An 18773-nucleotide genomic window follows, 5' to 3' on the forward strand; every position below is an offset into this window, starting at 1 on the left:
TGGCATGGGCATGTTTTGTAAAACTTCATTTCCTTTCTACCCTCCCCTTTTGTCTTTTTTGTACAAATTTCAATGTCCTTCTAAATGAAAATCCAATAAAGTTTAACGGCAATGAATATCAACCAATATCTTATTTCTAAATGAGCTTTAAAATCCTAACAATTTGTTTTGTCGTCTAACTATAAGGCTTTCTTGTTCGAATGCAAACTTCACACATTCCAAAATTACACAACCTTATAGTTGTGCATTCAGCATTTTTACAACACCAGTATTTTTCATTTTTGTTGCTATTAACATAACAAAATACAGTTATTAATATTACTGCTTGTCGTAAAGTTTACATTCGACACCTTGTATAATACATGCATGACAGCCTGTATTCCGTTCTGCTTAGCTAATTCTTTTTTCAAATTTGTCTGCAAAAACACATTAAAGTGGTACATTTTATATTACATGTAATAACCTACCGGAACAAGTGCTTTCCATGCCTACCACATATTCCTACTACCCTGCTGACATACTGGCTTGGTATTATACTGACTCCCACCTCCCCTTAATATTTGATCTCTTATCAGGCTGACCCCCCCTTTCCTTGATCTCTGGTATCCCTATTATTACACATGTACAGTTTAAAATCATACTATGATACCACACGTCTCCTGCAGTAACACACATCCATTGAGATACTAGCATGTCTCTCTATAACTTACTACTGGCCTTTTACAAATCGTAACACATGATTGGTTACTTTAAAATGTCTCTGTCCGCTACCCACCAATCAGAATTGAGAATCTGACGCTTCATCCAGTCTACGGGTTACATTGCATGCACCTGTGGGTTACACCTGTGCAATCAACAGCGACTCTCCTTTATACAACAATGCATTCCACTAACAAGTGCAATGACTACTCTCTTTAAACAGAGAGCAATATCCTCTACACATGATGACCACATATCATGACACAGCTTTCTCACTTGTCGACTTCAATTGAGCAAAGTTCCTCCCACTTTTTAATAACCATGATTTTTTTTTACTGACCATCTGATATATATTCACAATACACATAAGTTGTGTCTGCCACAACGCCTCCTTCCTTTAACTACTTCCCTTTCAAGTCAAACTCCTCGCCCATTCTGGCAGAATCCCCGTAAGGAGTCAGATCCGGTTTAGGCTGCTTGGAGTCCTTGGCTCGAAGCCACAGTGTGATGATCTCTTTCTCCCCTAGTAGACCGATCACAGCGCAAGCCCCATCAGCTGAAATTTGACAACAGCTGATTGGTTTATCAGGTGTGAATGTTGCCAGACATACACCTGCAAAAAAGAAAGAAAAAGAAAGCATTTTTACATTAATTCATTATCACATTTTTACCAATGAATTCTGATTTTAATATTCTTCACACTCCAGCACATAATTCAAGGTGGGTGACCTTATTGACATCCTCATCCCACAATTTACACCATCAAACTTGAGATTTTGGTATCTTAAGAAACCTCTAATTTTCCCCTTAAACCAGTATCAATTTGGGCCAGAGATATACTTCCTTTAGATGATACGAACAGAAAAATGATGGCTTCATTCCGCATGATGGACCCAGGGATGAGATTTTCAGCTGGTCAGCTGAATTCAGCTTTTTTGATTATTCAAATTTACGCATTTTTATTTATTTTCAGCCCAATTTTGGGTCTTTTTTGCCAATTTCACACTGTTTTTTTTAGCTTTTTTGTTCTACTTCAGCTTTTTTCAAGCCACTCTCATGCCTGATATACCAGCAGTCCAATTTATCTTTCCTCTTTTTGAGATGCCCTGTATCATCAGCATTGTTCACCAATTGCTGAGAGCAATATGTGAAAGAACCATGTGCAGATGCCCTAAAATCATTCTGCATTGAGCAAGTTGAGTTTTTTGACCAGCAGTATACTTACTCCATCAAAGCTAAATGAAACGTAACAATTCTTCTATATTCATAATACTTGACCTGTTTTTCCAATTAGTGATCAATCAAGAATTCTATATCTCCATGGATACGATAAACACATCCACACCTTCCTATGCTAATTTCTGATCTACCGCTCACATGTAGACAATTAAAAGATGCCAGCACTAATTCATCCATATTGAGGGCAAGGTTGGTTGGTTGGTAATGCCAGGGTTGTAAATATTGCTAATTACTTATCTGTAAAAACACCTGCTCTATGTTTTGGGGAGTGGACTGAAATTTGTTGAAATTAAATAATGATTTTTTTTTATTTTTGTACTTTATTTCTTATATAATCTAGGCCAATCATTCAATGTCAAACATTGTTCTCCCATGGTTTCCAGACAGACAAGGTGTTTAATCATTCACTGCATCTGCCCAACAATTAAAATGCAGCAATAGAGAGAGAGCAGATAATATATTTTTGATATTTGCCTCCACTGGGAATTGAACCAGGGGCCTCTTGCACCAAAGTCAAAGACCTTAACCACTGGGCCACCCTGCTCTCTGAAAAATACATTTTTCAGATTTTCAAAGCTTTCAGTGATTTTGTTGAGTCATTAATTAGCCTATTCTAGAAAAAAAAACACTTGGCAAGTCTGTCCGTTCGGAGAACAGACGGGAATTGTTTTGGTCGCCTCAGTGGGAAATACTGGTAAATACTTATAAACTTGTACTTTCAAAGCTTATTTTAGACTTATTTCAGGGAAGTAATTGGATTCCTTGCCCTTATAATATATATAACTTTTTTTACCAGTGGTAGTTATTTTTTGAGAAAAATGCAAAATTAGTCACAAAATTTATCAGGGGGTGTAGTACCACTTTAAAGCCACCAAAATCTGCCCTATAATGTAGCTCTAGATTGACACCCTAACTTAAAACTTCCAAGATAAATTTGTGAAACTATGATTAGAAGTTTTTTTTTTAGAAGAATTTTTATATTTGACAAGATATATTTGTCTATATCCGGGGTCTATATCTCAAATTGAGAAAATGGATATCGGTTTCCGCATCAGAACTCTTCATATGCCCATTAAGTGTTAAAACTGATGGTACACAACATTTTGGATTATTCTTCTTGGCACAATTTTGATGGGTAGGTTACTTACCTTTTTGAAGGTCCCACATTCTGACGCTCCTATCCATCTGTGTGGAGTCATGACTTAAGCAGCTATGACCATCATCGCTAAGGTATAGCTTATCTACAGCGTGAGTATGACCTCGTAGAGTGTGCCTGAAATAATACAATATTGATGCCATTAGGTGATAGAAAAAAGAAACCCTGTTCCACATGCCCACCATCCCAATTTTTAAGAATTTGCAAAAACTTTTTTTCCGAACGAATGAATGACCCATTAAAAAAAAACTAGATGGACCGCGGTTCTCGGATGTCGCGGTTTTCGACGCAAAGCGTCGACCGTGATGCCTCCACCAAAGGGAGTGATGTGGCACATACTCACAAGTTGATACAAAGCTGGATGACCCCTGGGTGACCTCCCAAACATTTGGCTCTAAATGTGACTGTACTCACCAAGTTTCATGGCCATATGATAGTTCAAACTAATTTGACATCAGATGACCCCTGGTGACCCCAAAATGACCTCCCAAAAATCTGGCTTTAAATGTTGACTGAACCCATCAAGTTTCATGCCCATATGATAGTTTTTACTAATTTGACCTCAGATGACCCCTGGTGACCCCAAAATGACCTCCCAAAAATTTGGCTTTAAATGTTGACAGTACCCACCAAGTTTCATTCCCATACGACAGTTTTTAGTAATTTGACCTCAGATGACCCCTGGATGACCTCGGATGACCCCAAAATGACCTTCCAAAAATTTGGCTCTAAATGTTGACTGTACCCACCAAGTTACATGCCCATATGACCATTTTGCTAATTTACTAATTTGACCTCAGATTGACCTTTGACCTCAGTATATGACCTTGAACCCCACCCAAAAAAAAGTATCCATAGTTTTTGACCATGACGCACCTATCCTGAAATTCTGAAGTCAATCCGCCCATTCATGCCCGAGATACAGCATCCGGACGGACGGAAGCTCGGAAACTCGGAAGCTCGGACATTGCAAAAACAGTATGCCTCGCGGTGGAGGCATAAAAATCCAATAATTTGGTTTTGTAGTTCATACTTTGAAAGTGATGAACATGGTTTATTGACAATTACCGTAACCACTCAGGTATAAACCCACCCCCCTAGATGGCAGATTTCACTTAAAAAATGGGGGTGGGCTTATAACCGGGGAAGAACAATCATCCTCCATTTGTATTTGCCCAATGTACCAGTAACTTCTTAAAATTACAAGTGTGGAATGTTAATTATCAACTGATTTTTTTTTTATTTGTTCTTAAATATGAGAGCAAAGCATTGATTTGATTTAAGAGCTTGGCCAAAATTTAGTACTGGGCTTATACCTGAGTGCACCCTTAACTTGTTCCCAGAATGTTTTGAAAAATAGGGGGTGGGCTTATAGCCGAAGGTGGGCTTATACCCAGGTGGTTACGGTAAATGTATATAAAAAATGCGCCTGTAGAACAGGGTCATGACATAACCCTAACTCTCCCAGGTACTACAAAATACTACACGATTTATCCACTGCATGTGATGCAATCACAAGTGACATATAAGCATGGTTTCCTTAGCGAAACACCTGTAGCTACTGGTCGCAGACCTAGTGCCTGGCACAATATCAGGATCAAATGAAATTTTTTGTGGATATCTATTCAAACATACCATAAAAAGAGGATACAAGAATCACAAAATACTTCTTTAACATTTAAGACTTCAAGCTAGAAATTATAAACAACATGGAATAAGTCATCAGAACATCAGAACATGGAGAAGACATGCCATATGGAAATTGTCAAATATAGGACAGACAAAATCCCAAACAATTTGATATTATAGTTCTTCCGAAGTGAAAAAAAGGAAACAGACGTGCTTACACAAGGGGGTGCTCATTATTAATTGTTTTGAATTTTTTATCCTAAATATTTTCCTAGCAAACTAATGTTGCAATTCAGAAGTGTATAAGGATGAACACAAAGGTCCAAAGACTTTCAAATCATGAATATTTTTGTCAAAATTTAATTTACAGAAAAAATAATATTGGCGAATATCAGAAAATCTATTTAATAAGATTAATGTCCCAGCCAATCCAATTCATTACATTTTGTTTTTCTGTGTTTAACAGTTTTTACCATGAAAGTATAAAGGCACTTATCTCTGAAAGAGCTGTTTATCGCTGAAAAAGAACTTGGTTACAATAGGTAACACAAAATATTACAGATACCTTTCCTGTGTTTATATGCAGTGCATGCACTTACTGGCAAAAAAGTGACAAATTTCTGATAAACACAATAAGACTGTACACAAGTCGTGACTTACTTCAGAGAGCCTGACGACAGATCCCACACCAGGATATTATGATCCTCGCACCCATTCACCACACACAGACCCTCAGATGATATTGCTACACACGTAGTGTTGGCCTGGGGTTTCCACTTCTTGAACAGCTGTCCGCTAAGAAGATCATAGACTATCACAAAGTTCCTGGTGGGATCATCAAGTTCCTGTAGAAGAGAAGAATATGAAAGAGGATAAGGTTATGTGACATCACTATGGGAGAATATCAGTAATCCAATAATAACCCCACATTCATTGGGAAGTATGGGATTTATAAGACTTAAAGGAGATGGCAGTGGCAGTGTTGGTGATTTGCAACTAAACAAGTATTCAGTGTGGTGCATGATGCAATGAATAAGTTTGCTGTAAAGGTTCGTTCATTTTAATAACAGAAATGGATGTGAACACCATTTTGATACCGTATTTCCTCGAATAGTCGCCCCCTTAAATAAACGCCACCACCACTTTTGTCAACCAAGATGTTTCAAAAATGCAGTAAAATGCCAATATTTCCACGCTATCTTGTGTCAATAGCGCCAATAATATAAATAAATCTGATCGGAAACTCGGAAGTGAACCAGAAGTCAGTGTTTCTAGTTCATAGTTCGTCATTTCAGCATGAGTTTTAAGCTTACCTAATGATTTTAACGGGAATTATCATTCTAAAAATGACCTTAAATAAATGCCCCCGTTTGGAAAATGCAACACCCCGGGGGCATTTATTTGAGGAAATACAGTAGTTTCAAAACAGTTACAAATTCAGCTATTCACTCCTACGAGGCCCACAAGATTAATTGTTTGATTGTCCACAGATCCCCACCAAGGGGTCCAGGCAGTTGCAATTTTTTTTAGCTAACTCTTTTTTAAAGGTCATAGCAAAAACATATATGCCCCTAATTTAACTAGCTTTAAAAAGCCAAGAGGTGTAAATTGGGTCGGATGAGTATTTATACCATGATTATTTTCTATTCATTCAACACACACACCAGTTGAATTTTAAGTCTCACATCAATTGCTCCTGGAAATTTAAATCCCTTTCTTTTATACATAAGGGGGTTGTCAGTATATGAAGAGCTTTATTTCAAAACCCCTTACATCCATTTGGCCATTTTTGAAAACACATCAAAAAAATCACTGATGTATGGGGTTTGCAACAAAAGCAGTTTTTGGCGAGTTGCTTGGGTAGGATGAGCATCCCGCCAAAAACTGCTTTTGTTGAAAAACACCTTATATCAGTGATTATTTTGATGATATTTTGATGTGTTCTCAAAATTGGGCAAGTGGATGTAAGGGGTTTTGAAACAAAGCTCTTCATATATTAAACCTAATACGCACCCCACATATTCCCAAACATTAACATTAACTATTTGCAGCGCCCATAGGCTGTCTGCTTTGCTTAACATTAATAAATAATTGAAGTTTACTATGAAGGAAGCAAACAATGTACACACAAACAAGACACCCCACCCCACCAAAACACAGACAGACACCCAAACACACACCCACACCTGAGAGCACCCAGACAGACAGACATGAGACCTGCAACTGATTATGAGTCAGGTTATTGTTTACTGATTTTAGTGTTTCATTCAAGGCCTAACAAGTTACAAGCACAATTAACATCCATGTCATGTCAGGAAGCATGTGCCGGACGGAGTATTGATATAATATGCAGCTGCTATTTGGCTGGAACCATTCACTTCATTATAATCAATTCATTGGGCAGGAAAATCCTACAATGTGCTTGTGGCCCCTGAACATGTTTAAAACAAAACTGCCAACAGGTTACATAAGAGGTTTCATTTTAAACATGTTCAGGGGCCAATGACACATATGAGGTTTTTCCTGCACAACAACAAATTGCAACAGTATCATATGCATTTGTATTTTGAATGATGAACCTCATGCAAGTTTTACGCATGATTAATTCTATATTATTAGTAACTAGAATTATGCGGTTTCAAATTAAGGTGGCCCCTAGTAGAACAAAGTTTATAAATACAGAGAATATATGCAAATAAGGTCATTAATATTCATAAATATGCAAATAGCATAACACAAAACTACATCGCACACATCGCATACATCATACTCTATGACCCTAAAAAGTTGATTGTTTAGCATACGTGTAAGCTGCCAAGTGGATTAATGGAATTTCAGGCAAAATATGCAAATAAGCTCATTAATATTCATTTACATTCACATAACATGACACAAAACTAAACAATATATTGCTGTGGGGGCCAAAACAAGAGCAAAGGACTGAAATTTGTAAACATATCTGAATCAGAGGTGCACATCATGATGTGAAGTTACTAAGGTATCGGACAAATAGCAATGTCCACATGATCCTACTGACCTTTGAGGGGGATTTTATCTCTTTGACGTGCACACATTGATGACCATGTACTGCAAATATGTTTCCTAATCCCTAAACCTATGAACAATTGCTTCAATTCATACAAAAAGCAGTTTTTTTGGTACCTTTCCTAGCTGAAAATTGTGGGGTAATTTCTCAGCTTCATGCAGTTCAAAGTGCTCAGATCTTTTTATTTTTATAATAAAATGCTGTATGTTAATCCACATTCATTCAACAAAGCACATTGAAAGGGTTTTTCTACAAATGTCTGATAAAAAAGTCCTCATGAGCCATAATCAAGGATGGGATGGTGATTAGATTAGATGCTGCTTTCAGGGTTGTTTTGTTCTTTCCCAAAAAAATAGATCACATTTCTTTTTCATATCTGAACTTTTTTCATATAATTTGGTACAAAATTTGTAAAATGTTTGTCTGCACAATTTTGATATATGTGACACGATCAAGGGAAATGAGTCGGATGTCGCTAATATTGGTTTAGAGATATTAGCAAAGAAAGTGTTAAAATTCTTTTGTTTTATATTGTTTTCAGTGATTGATAAATTGATGTAACTTCACAAAAAAAAGTTGTATCAACATTGGGTTTTCAGTTTCTGAAAGCTCTAAATGTCCTCTTTAGAAACATGTGTAAAACTCATTTTTGACCAGGGCCGACATGTGACTCATTCCCCTTGATCATGTCACATATTACAAAAAAACAAGCTTGAAAATACTTAAAAAGGAAAGAAAGAGAAAAGTAAATTGACCGACCAACCCCGACTTTGAAGCAAATTGCAGTCTTTGATGGTTTCTACTTAAATCTATAATATTAATTGAAAACGTTTATAACATACCTTGATTACAGAGACCACATAGTGCCCGTCATTTGAGATGGCAGCCATCTTGGTAACAAACTCATGCTGATTGATCCTGAAATCATAGATGAGCTTCCGAGCACCCAGATCCCACACCAGCAGAGGGCTTGGTTTCTGTGTTTCGTCTCCACACACGCAGCGTTCCCCATTCGCACTAACCAGCAGACTGTTCAAGAACCTATCCTCGCCCACTTTGAACGTTGACACAACTTCTCCATTGTTCACATTGATCATGTTGACATACATGCGATTTCTTGAGAGCGCCACCACATGATCTTTGCTGTGCATGGAAAAGTACGGCATCTGCTGATTCATGATGCCTTTCAGTTTTGTCTCAAATGTTCCTGCATCTAAGTTGTAGATTTTAAGTTCCCTATTACATAATACTACTACCCGCGTATCATCTACAAATCTCACATCCCGCGGACTTATGATACCCGTGATTGTCCTTTCTGCTTTTTGCGACGTGATATTCCATACAACCATTTTCCCGCCTTCTGTTGCAACGGACAACATGTGAGTTTTGTTGGACTTGAACCTAAACAGCCCAGAAAGTTCATGTTTGGGCGTCTCTTTCTCTTCGCTTGGTTCATCCTCGTCACGGATGCTGATTAGACAATCGCGAGGCGGCATGAAATTCAGACTGGGTGGGGGTTTGCATTTTCTATAAACTTCTTCATTTTGGCAAAACTAGAGCCTTTCTTCTTCATAAATGTACCTAACCTCTGTTGCAACTGTGTGTACAACTGGGCACCATCGCAGAACAATGCATATGCGGACACCTGTAAGAACTCTTCAAGGAGTTCAATGTCAGTGTTTGTTGTGGTTTCTTCTGATTGCGATAACACAATGTCCTCCATGACACTGTAGACATCACAAGCTTGGAGCTTCTCCCCTAACCATTCCACATCCCACACATACTTGTCGACAAATTTCTTCTCGCCGCTGTGGAATGCATGATACACCAACTCATGAAAGCGCCTTCTGTTAGGATGTCTGCCGTAATAGCTAGGTTGTGGTAGTACAAACCTTTCCATAAGCACCTCAATTCCACCTTCTTTCACACACGGTTTCTTCTTCTTCGCCCAACGGCCTTGAAAGTAATCTACAAAAGCCTTGTGGAACTGCTTCTGGAGATGCTCCGTCGACACGTAACGCTTGATTGCAACTTCCCGAAAACATTGATGCGCCCAAGTCCTTAGGCCATGGTTATCCGCCACACATTCCAACAGGAATGGGCCTAATTCTTCACAAAGAGCTACCCAGAGAAAAGTTGGCACCCTCCTAATCGAGGGCTGCACCTCACTATAAATCTCATCTAATACTGCATCATCACACGATAGCATGTCATTCATTTCAGCATCCGAGAGCCCATGCCTAGAAAGGGTGAGATAAGCTAATGCATGTCCTACGGCGATCTTGCCGTATCTCTCTTCTAAAGTATCTAACAATGCTTCAAGTTGATTGCTTGTGTCTTTAGGTAGTTTCTCTTTGTCTACAGCGTCATAACTATGCCACCTGCTAGCGGCATTGCAAGCTAACTTGATAAAAAGAGGCGTCGGTGATTCCTTCAGAGCCTCTTGTAAATGCTCAGCCTGCTCATCAGATAATGTTCTTCCATTGCACTTGAGTGTGTTATCTCTTATCTTAGTGATGTCACTTGCTGACAGAGGGGTGATTTCAAGAAACGTTGCTTTATCTTTTAGCATAGTCTGCAAAATGGGAAGAAATGAGAAAACATAAGACTCGTTTATCAGAATGCAGTGATCAAAAAAGTTCTTGCACTACACAAACATTACTATTTATATAACACCTAAGCCGAATCATATCTTTGATTGGAGGAATATAGGTCTTATGTCATTCAATATATGGTCCCCTGCGGACTGCTTATCACACACCATATATCAGAGATGCCACTCAGTTTCACTCAAAAACCTGAAACCTGGTGAGAAAAACCTGAAAAAGCATGTGAATGCAGGCCAAAAAGCCCGAAATGGGCTGAACATAAATAAAATTGCGGGAATTTGGAGTCACAGAAAACTTGAATTTAGGCTAAAACCTGAAAAGTGGCATTTCTGATATTTATCTTTGTTCCATTTTCATTCCATACATGAACACTTCATTCCATTTTATGCCTCATGCTGTTTTGCCAGGCGACTGCATGCCGGGGTGAACATGACCATATACATGCTATGATGCGTTATATGATCATTGTCTGGCAAACTCAAGATTGAAAGTGCCTAGTCATTATCAAGTGAAAATGGCAGGCCTAAAACAGCTGCATATTAGACTGCAATACAGGATTATTGGGATAATATTAATTTTGTTCCTCTGACAAGGACCTTTGCAGTACGCTCTACTTGGAATTAATTGGATTGCGGATTCTGTTCGAATAAGTTTTAAGTCGTATCATACGCTTAAGACTAAGCTCGGGTAGACCTTTTTGCAAGTGTATTGACAAGGATCTACTTAGATGTTATATAAAACAAATGAATGTTTTTCATGCATGCAATTAATGGACAAACTATTTTCATTCTGAGAAATGTCCCATTCAACTCTGCTTTCAGCCTTGTTGAATGGTACATTCAAAATCTTTCACTTCATGAAAAATATTTTTACCATTGCACTCATAAACATTCACTATTTGTACACTAAATAACCACCAGTTCAATTTCTATGTGATTTTCCACATATTGTAACCATGTAGCATGTTAATTGGGAATCATGAAACTAGAATCCCAAACATCACAATCTGTCAGTGCATAGTTCCTCAACCCTAACTGGCTTCTACACACATGAAATAACCTTTGGATAAGTTGGGTACTAAAACTCATCTCCACAAATTGAGGTCATATTATGAGTTACATGCTTATTGAACTGTGCCAGTGTGTACTGTGTAACCATCTCACTTTACTTGATCACCTCATATCCATCTTTCATATCCATATTTTACCTACTCTAATTAACAATGCATGCGGTTATCCTATCATGTAATGTAACCACCACTATGGACCACAATGGCCTCATCCCAATGGCACAATTCAATAACCTCAATTAAACAATCATAGTGCAAAATTTGACCTCGGTTGAGTTTTTGTACCAAAATTTCCAAAGGTCATTCAATGAATGTACAAATGTATTGGGGTTAAACTTGAAGAACTGTGCCCTGATGATGAGCATGTTGTGGATCCTAGTGCACCCAGTACCATATCCAACATATGTCATATTTTGTGACATCTTTTGTTCACTGAATTGACAGAGCTCCAGATGTTTGGCATTTGGAGTAAGACAGTTTTACCACTCCTGTGTGTGGGATGTCTCCGTGCAAAGTTAGGTATGTGAATGTACATCTGAGAGGGGTTCCATTTTTAGGCTCCTAGCCTTACATGTAGGTACATATAAATGAGTGGCAAAATTGATAAAACTGGTTTATGGATGGGGTGCTTTCTCAAAATGTTTTAAACTAGAATTATGTATAATTAAGGTGGCTCACAACAAAGGTTTGTAAATACAACAAAGAACATGCAAATATGGTCATTAATACGCATAAGTATGCAAATAACAGGCCAAAAAATCTTTAAAATATGTGCATTTTCATTATTTTTGCAAAAGAAGCTTTTGGATAGAAATTTTTTTCAAAATCAAGACCATTCATATATATTTGTGCCTGTTTTTTTTTTTTTTTTTTTTTTTTTTTTTCAATTTTGCATAATTTCAGGGGCACGTTTTCAGACTTCCAACCACACATTCAAACCCAAATCACATCAAGCCCTTCAGGTCAGCCCTTCTGTAAATCTACCACGGCAGAAAAATTACAAATTATGTAAAAAATATTTTCTTTTCAATAAAAAATGTAATTCTAATTATAAAGAGCTCCACACAATTTCCACACATGAATTTATGTCATTCTGAAAGTGTTAAGGTGCCTGCCTTCAACTGCTCTAATTAATCCTATATACATGTTATTCTATCTCGTTATTCCAACCATCAAGTGCCATATCCAACATTTCCCCCTTTTTTATGACAGCTGTAGTCTTCTGCTGAAATGAAGCAGGAATATTTCTGTGACTTTTGAAAAATGTCTGGTGTAAAACTAATTAAGAGATAAAAAAACTGACTTAAAAAAATCCACATTTCAAAGAACAAACCACCAAATTTTGTATAATAGGATTTACATATTGAAATTGCTCTCACATCTGCATATTGCTTACTGAACTGAAACAGCAGTAATAGCAGCTTTAATAACATATACATACAATAAAGCCAGCATAAAAGTGTGAAACATGGCTGTTTATGATCAGGGAGGATTCAAGGGTTCAGATGTGAAAAGTGACCCCAAAACATGACAACTGCACCAGAATTGAAGGATATTCATTTCATTTTTGTTTTGATTTTGTTTTCTTTAATTTGGTTAAATTTTTGTAAAACATGCCAGCTCAAAATCTCTTAAGTGTCACTTTAGCCAACTCTGAGCAGATTAATTGAAGTGAAGATAAAAAATAGTCATTACTTTTAAATTTCCAGTATAAACATGGCTGGTATTGATTCAGCGGTTCTTGGCACAGTTTTGGCAATTATTTTATCTTTGTCATTTAGGTAGATTGATGGATGTTATGAGCCATTACTGTACATAGCTGCACTATACTTAGCTCATGTTCACTTGATAGATATAGGTCATTGTTCTACGGCCAATGAACTGGGTCCTCTCTTCCACGGAAGAAGTAACGATCCATATCATTGGTCAGAGATCACCATCTTACAGCTAACCACTGCACTATAAACTTTACTATTCATTCCATGCAATTCACACTTAATACTCTGCATGCTGGACACAGGCTTCAACATAAAAAGTTTTGAGATATTTTCTTAAAATATTAAGAGCTACCTCAAGAATCACTGAACCGATACTGGGCTTGCTTGTACTCATTTTAATACATTTTTCATGATTATTCCAAATATGGTCATGGAAATGTACAATTCTGAAATTTTTTAATTTTGAAAGAAAAATTGAGCTTGTCGTCTGCAGGCTGGCGGAGATGGTTAAGACTAAGGGATGGGCATTTTGATGGCTTTATATTGCACCCGTGTGTAATGAGGCAATGCACCAGTGCATCCTTAACACCTTACTGGGGACTAATTATTTCACTACTGATGGGGTACCTACTACATATATACAATGAGATATGATGATCAGCTACTAGCTACAGAGGAAGCCTGGAGATAGCATGCAGAAGACAGTAGCAAATTCAGTATATAAAATAGGGGCCTATCCGAAGGGGTATGCAGCACAATTTTCATGTGTGTAATTGTTTGCACTTTGCAGATTGTGAACTATTTTGTTAAAATTTTGACTTTTTCAACTATTTTGTTAAAATTTTGTGTATTTGAACCATTAAAAGAACATCTTTTCACATTTTAATCTCACGGAAGCCGCATTAAGCACAAAACTTAATGTTCGGCAATTAATATCCCCTTTATAATATGTTCATTCAATTTCTAGTGAAAAAAAACATGATAGGTAGCAGTCCCTGAATCGTACCTGCAATTTTGAAAATCCCTCAAAGTCTTTACTTCTCGTTGTTAAGATAAACTTGACGTTTGCTGGTAACGAGTGTGGTATCCATTCGTATGTCTGCGCTTCTTTTGACGGGAACTGATCAATGCCATCTACGATAATCACTACAGGGCGTTGGTCTGTTACTCTTTTCAGCAGTTTTGGCAAGTCTTTGTTAAGCCTTTTATGTCCCTGTTGAGAGCGAGAGAGAGAAAAAGAGAGAAAGAAATACCAATTGTCACACTAACTGTTTCTCAATTGTCATCTTTATATATTACTGTATTCATTCCAATGTTAATTAAGCAGGGCGCTTAACAAAGTCAGTTTGGGTGGGCGCTTACCTTTTACATTGTTTACATAATTGAATACATAAAAAATGGCCCTAAATATTCATCCATCATCATCAGTGTGCCATATGTTTCGGGCCATGATCCAGATTTGCATGAGCAGTTTGTTGTAAAGTTATTGGGTGGGTGCTTATAGGCAGTGTTCGGAATTTTGGTTGTTCGTTCGCCGGGACAACCAAAACATGCACCGGACAACCAAAAATAATGCTCTAGTTGTCCAGCGGACAACCAAAGATCTACAGCCAATCTTTCAGCATGTTAGTTTGCTCAAACCTGACACAACTGATGAATTATTAAATATTTAAAGAGTAATTGTTCATAAATTGACTACACTCACTCCACTTTATTGGTCACATGTAGTTGTTTCAGATTGTGGCAGCTTACGGACAACCAAAAACTTTGGTGGACAACCAGAAATCACAACCTGGTTGTCCGTGGGACAACCCTTTTATTTTCTTAATTCGGACACTGCTTATAGGGCATGGGCGGTTAATGGAATGAATACAGTACTGTTATTTGTTTCTTGATAAAAAAAACCCCAATTCTTGGAACCTTGTCATATCGACATCGTGGCCGTGGATTTATCTCAAAAATTGTGGGAATTTGAACTACTAAACTTACATTCCAACCTTTGTGTGAGTACAATCTGAATATCTTACCGACTTGCCTGTAATAGACGTCCACTAATGAATCCCCCACCCCCAACTCTTGTCATGTTTAAGAAATGTAAAGTCAAATGTACTGTTATTTTGTTACTTTTGTATTGCAAGTAATTCAAATAAATATTATAATGACATAGTGACCGAAATGCAACATTTCCATACCATATCATGTCAGTAAGCTTAAAACTAGTGTTTGTTGAATGTCCAAAATTGTCCAAATTGTTCAATCCAGTTCATTTCCAAATTATAGTAGCATATCCAATATGTAACTATTTCAACATGAAATTGCACTTTACAAATGCAGACATTTTGTTGTGATAATATTCCCGAGTTTGTACCAATATTCACCACAAATACTCATGCCCGCCGCCATCTTGGTTTGACTCACAATAACAATAAAACACCTAAAACACCCCATTTTCTCATAAAACTCGCTGAGTATACACGCACATGGGCGATTTGTCAGCATGCTTGTGGCGCAACTGCGAAAAAGCATTGACATTCACTCCCAAACTTGAGATGAGCCAAATTATATACAACTAGTGGAATGCCTATTGAATCAAACTGCAATATTTACAGAATAAGTTTTTGTGTACTGTTTTCAGGAAGTGTGAATTTATGGCAAGTGGTAAAATGCTATTTAGCAATGAGGAAAAGTCTTCCTAGTTCATTTAACCCCATGAGAACTACTTGTCTATTGGTCAAAAAGAAGTTTTCATTATCAATTGGACCAATCAGCAACATTGTTAGAATAATTTCACCATGCAAAAAAATTGGGGTGAATTATTTGCAAAGCTCCATTCTGATTAGTGATTAAAGTGAAGATATCATGTAATTGACCAATCATAGGCAATGTTAGATTGGCAGGTAGTGCTCAGGGGGTTAATGTTATCCTACAAGATAGATTACCTTAGCAGCTATTGATATATGTTCCCCATAGAGATACGAGATCTGTTCACAGACACTCCTTAGCACCCTATTTAGAGTTGCTGACTCCGGCGACGCACCGACAAACCTCACGACGCACGCACTCTGTGGTAGCACCTTATTGCACAGTTTGGCGCACATGGCGGCGGCGGCACTCTTGCCACACCCAACATCGCCGTGAATTATGAGCGGTTGGGTCTTGTTGCTTTTCAAGTATGTCTCAATTTGAGACAAGAGTTCTGATTGGCCGCTGAAAGTGTCTGTATGATTTTGACAGAGCAACGTATGATGTAAGAGTTCTTGATAAAGCCTTCCATGTATTTCTGAAATGAGAGCAAATGATATAAAAATGCTTAGCAAAATACAAATTGACTTGCCCTGGTAAGTGTACAGGTATGTTTGTGTCTCTGTGTGTTTGTTAACATTGACAAACCAGAGCACACACAAGAGAAATCTATGTGCAATTGGGGACACACAGCCACTGTTGATGTCCATGGTGCCTGGCAGAGCATGAATTTTTTTATCAGCTGGTCCGCTTTTTCTGCTTGGACCAGTTGCTGTTACAACTTGCTGCCAGCATTTCAACTTGCCATTTCATTTTTGATCTGAATTTTGAAAATCATGTACATGTAAATTGTAATGAATCAAGTTTTTTTTTAAAAATGCCTCTAACCATGAAAAAAAGTCCTCTCTCAAAGACTTGTTCACTAAATGCTACTACTAACAAAAAAAAACAGGACAAAATTATCTATAAATGCTAAATATGTGCACATGCAAGGGTAGCGCTAGGTCCAAAAGCTCGGGGGTCCCTTGGGACCCCCGAGCTAACAGAAAATGCAAAAATGGGGGGTCCCTAAAGAAATATCGGGGGTCCCAACTATAATTGTCTAGTCAATTCAATCTATTTGTGTGATACCATAATATTTTTTTTTTGGGGGGCAGGGGTTTATTAAATATTGTATATTTTTGTTTTTTCTTTCATTCTTTTTTCTTTCTTTACTTTCTTCTTTCTTTTTTTTTTTCTTTCTTTTTTTTTTTTCTTTTCTTTTTTTTTTTTTCTTTCTTCTTTTTTTCTTTCTTTTCTTTTTTTTTCTTCTTTTTTTTTTTTTTTTTTTAATTTAATTTTTTATTTCAATCAAATTAGTATAATTACCTAATATTTACCGGCCGCCACTGGCTGCCCAATAAAATACTGCCCTCTATTGTCTGAATTTGCCAGTAAACAATGGCAGCCAGGCCAGCCAGAGATCTCGCCGTATTTTCGCGATATCACAGCTGTTTTGCTGTCAAATTTTCACTCACAAAGCAGTATTACTGTGCATAATATTAATTATTGAAGTAAATTAGGACATAATTTGGTATTTCAGGGGTTCAGTTGCTTCGAAAATGATGTGCATAATGCAACTTGAGGAACCTTTTGAGCCTAGTTTTATGAAACCTGGATATGGAAAACAACATGTGAGAATTTTTGTAGCGTACGACGGAACGCAATAACTCACTGCTTTTGCAATATTCATGCGTGAGATTCGGGTTTCGGTGGGTCCGGGACGCAAAAACGCAGCCTAGCGCGACCCTTGTGCACATGTATGAATCCTCATATCTTAAATCAAGGCTAGCAATTCCCCAATGATGACAGGGAATCCCAGGTGTGTTGTACTATGGCGTAATGTGATGCGAAAAGACTGACCATGCTTATTTTGTATAAACAAATAGCTCTTCTTATCTTGAGAGTTTGCTGCTTAATTTTTAAGTCACATATGAAGAAAATTCCATCGTAAATCAACATTGTGCACATTGTCCACCATTTGTTTTTTTAAATGTAAACAAACCAGTGATATATCGATGGCATGGATAATGAACAGCTAATGAACACAATCCTCTCGTTATTTTCCATTAGCCACATGTGCTTCAATGCATGTTTAGGATGAAAATTGATAGTAAAAGGGCTCGGAAAATTTACATTTTTTTGAAGGCGAAAGTTTGAGATTGTCAGATTTCTGGTGATATACCCATGCCTAAGTGGCTCCTTTTTTTACAACAGCATTGCCATTGACACACAGGGAAGTGGCTTCACAGCTTGCCCAAGGCTTTTACATCTAGTTTGTAACAACGGACAGGTGATAAACTTGAGCCCTGGTTCGTGGACAGGGTCATCACTGGATCGAAAACAGCAAAAAACATATATTATAAACAACAACCGCAATTGGAGGTCAGTCCACACTTGGATTGTGAAAACTTATAAGTGTTGTCACCGTATGCTTTCCACCTTCGCCATTGTAAAACTCATAAGTGATGTAACCGTATGCTTTCCACCTTCGCCATTGTTTACATGTTGGGGTATGTGGGAGGGGGCATGCATTTGTATAACAATGCATTAGTCAGACTTGGTAGCCAGGTATAGACAACATTCCTTCCAACCATTAAATATATACCTGTCTTAATCTACTCTCTCAACATCATCACTATGGACCACAATGGCCTCATACCAATGGCATAGTTCAATAACCTCAATTAAACAATCATAGTACAAAATTTGACCTCAAGTTGCAGAGTATGAGTTTTTGTACCCGAATTGTCAAAGGTCATTCAATAAACGTGCAAATGTATTGGGGTTAAATAACTGTGCCCTGATAGATGGGCATGTTGTGAAT

The 18773-nt window shown here is 37.5% G+C and overlaps 1 protein-coding gene across 1 annotated transcript in view; it reads right to left on the reverse strand.

Annotated features, from left to right (window-relative positions):
• Window positions 1-139: 139 nt before the first annotated feature.
• Window positions 140-18773, reverse strand: part of LOC140135676 (NACHT domain- and WD repeat-containing protein 1-like) — an 87691-nt gene continuing 69057 nt past the window's right edge. Inside the window, 7 exon segments of the mRNA XM_072157259.1 lie at window positions 140-1312; window positions 3087-3211; window positions 5384-5568; window positions 8612-9288; window positions 9291-10344; window positions 14172-14378; window positions 16105-16445. Coding sequence (XP_072013360.1) covers window positions 1101-1312; window positions 3087-3211; window positions 5384-5568; window positions 8612-9288; window positions 9291-10344; window positions 14172-14378; window positions 16105-16445 — 2801 coding nt within the window. The 3' untranslated portion in view covers window positions 140-1100.

Source organism: Amphiura filiformis, chromosome 16 (genome assembly GCF_039555335.1).
Source record: "Amphiura filiformis chromosome 16, Afil_fr2py, whole genome shotgun sequence".
In the NCBI taxonomy this organism is placed as follows: domain Eukaryota; kingdom Metazoa; phylum Echinodermata; class Ophiuroidea; order Amphilepidida; family Amphiuridae; genus Amphiura; species Amphiura filiformis.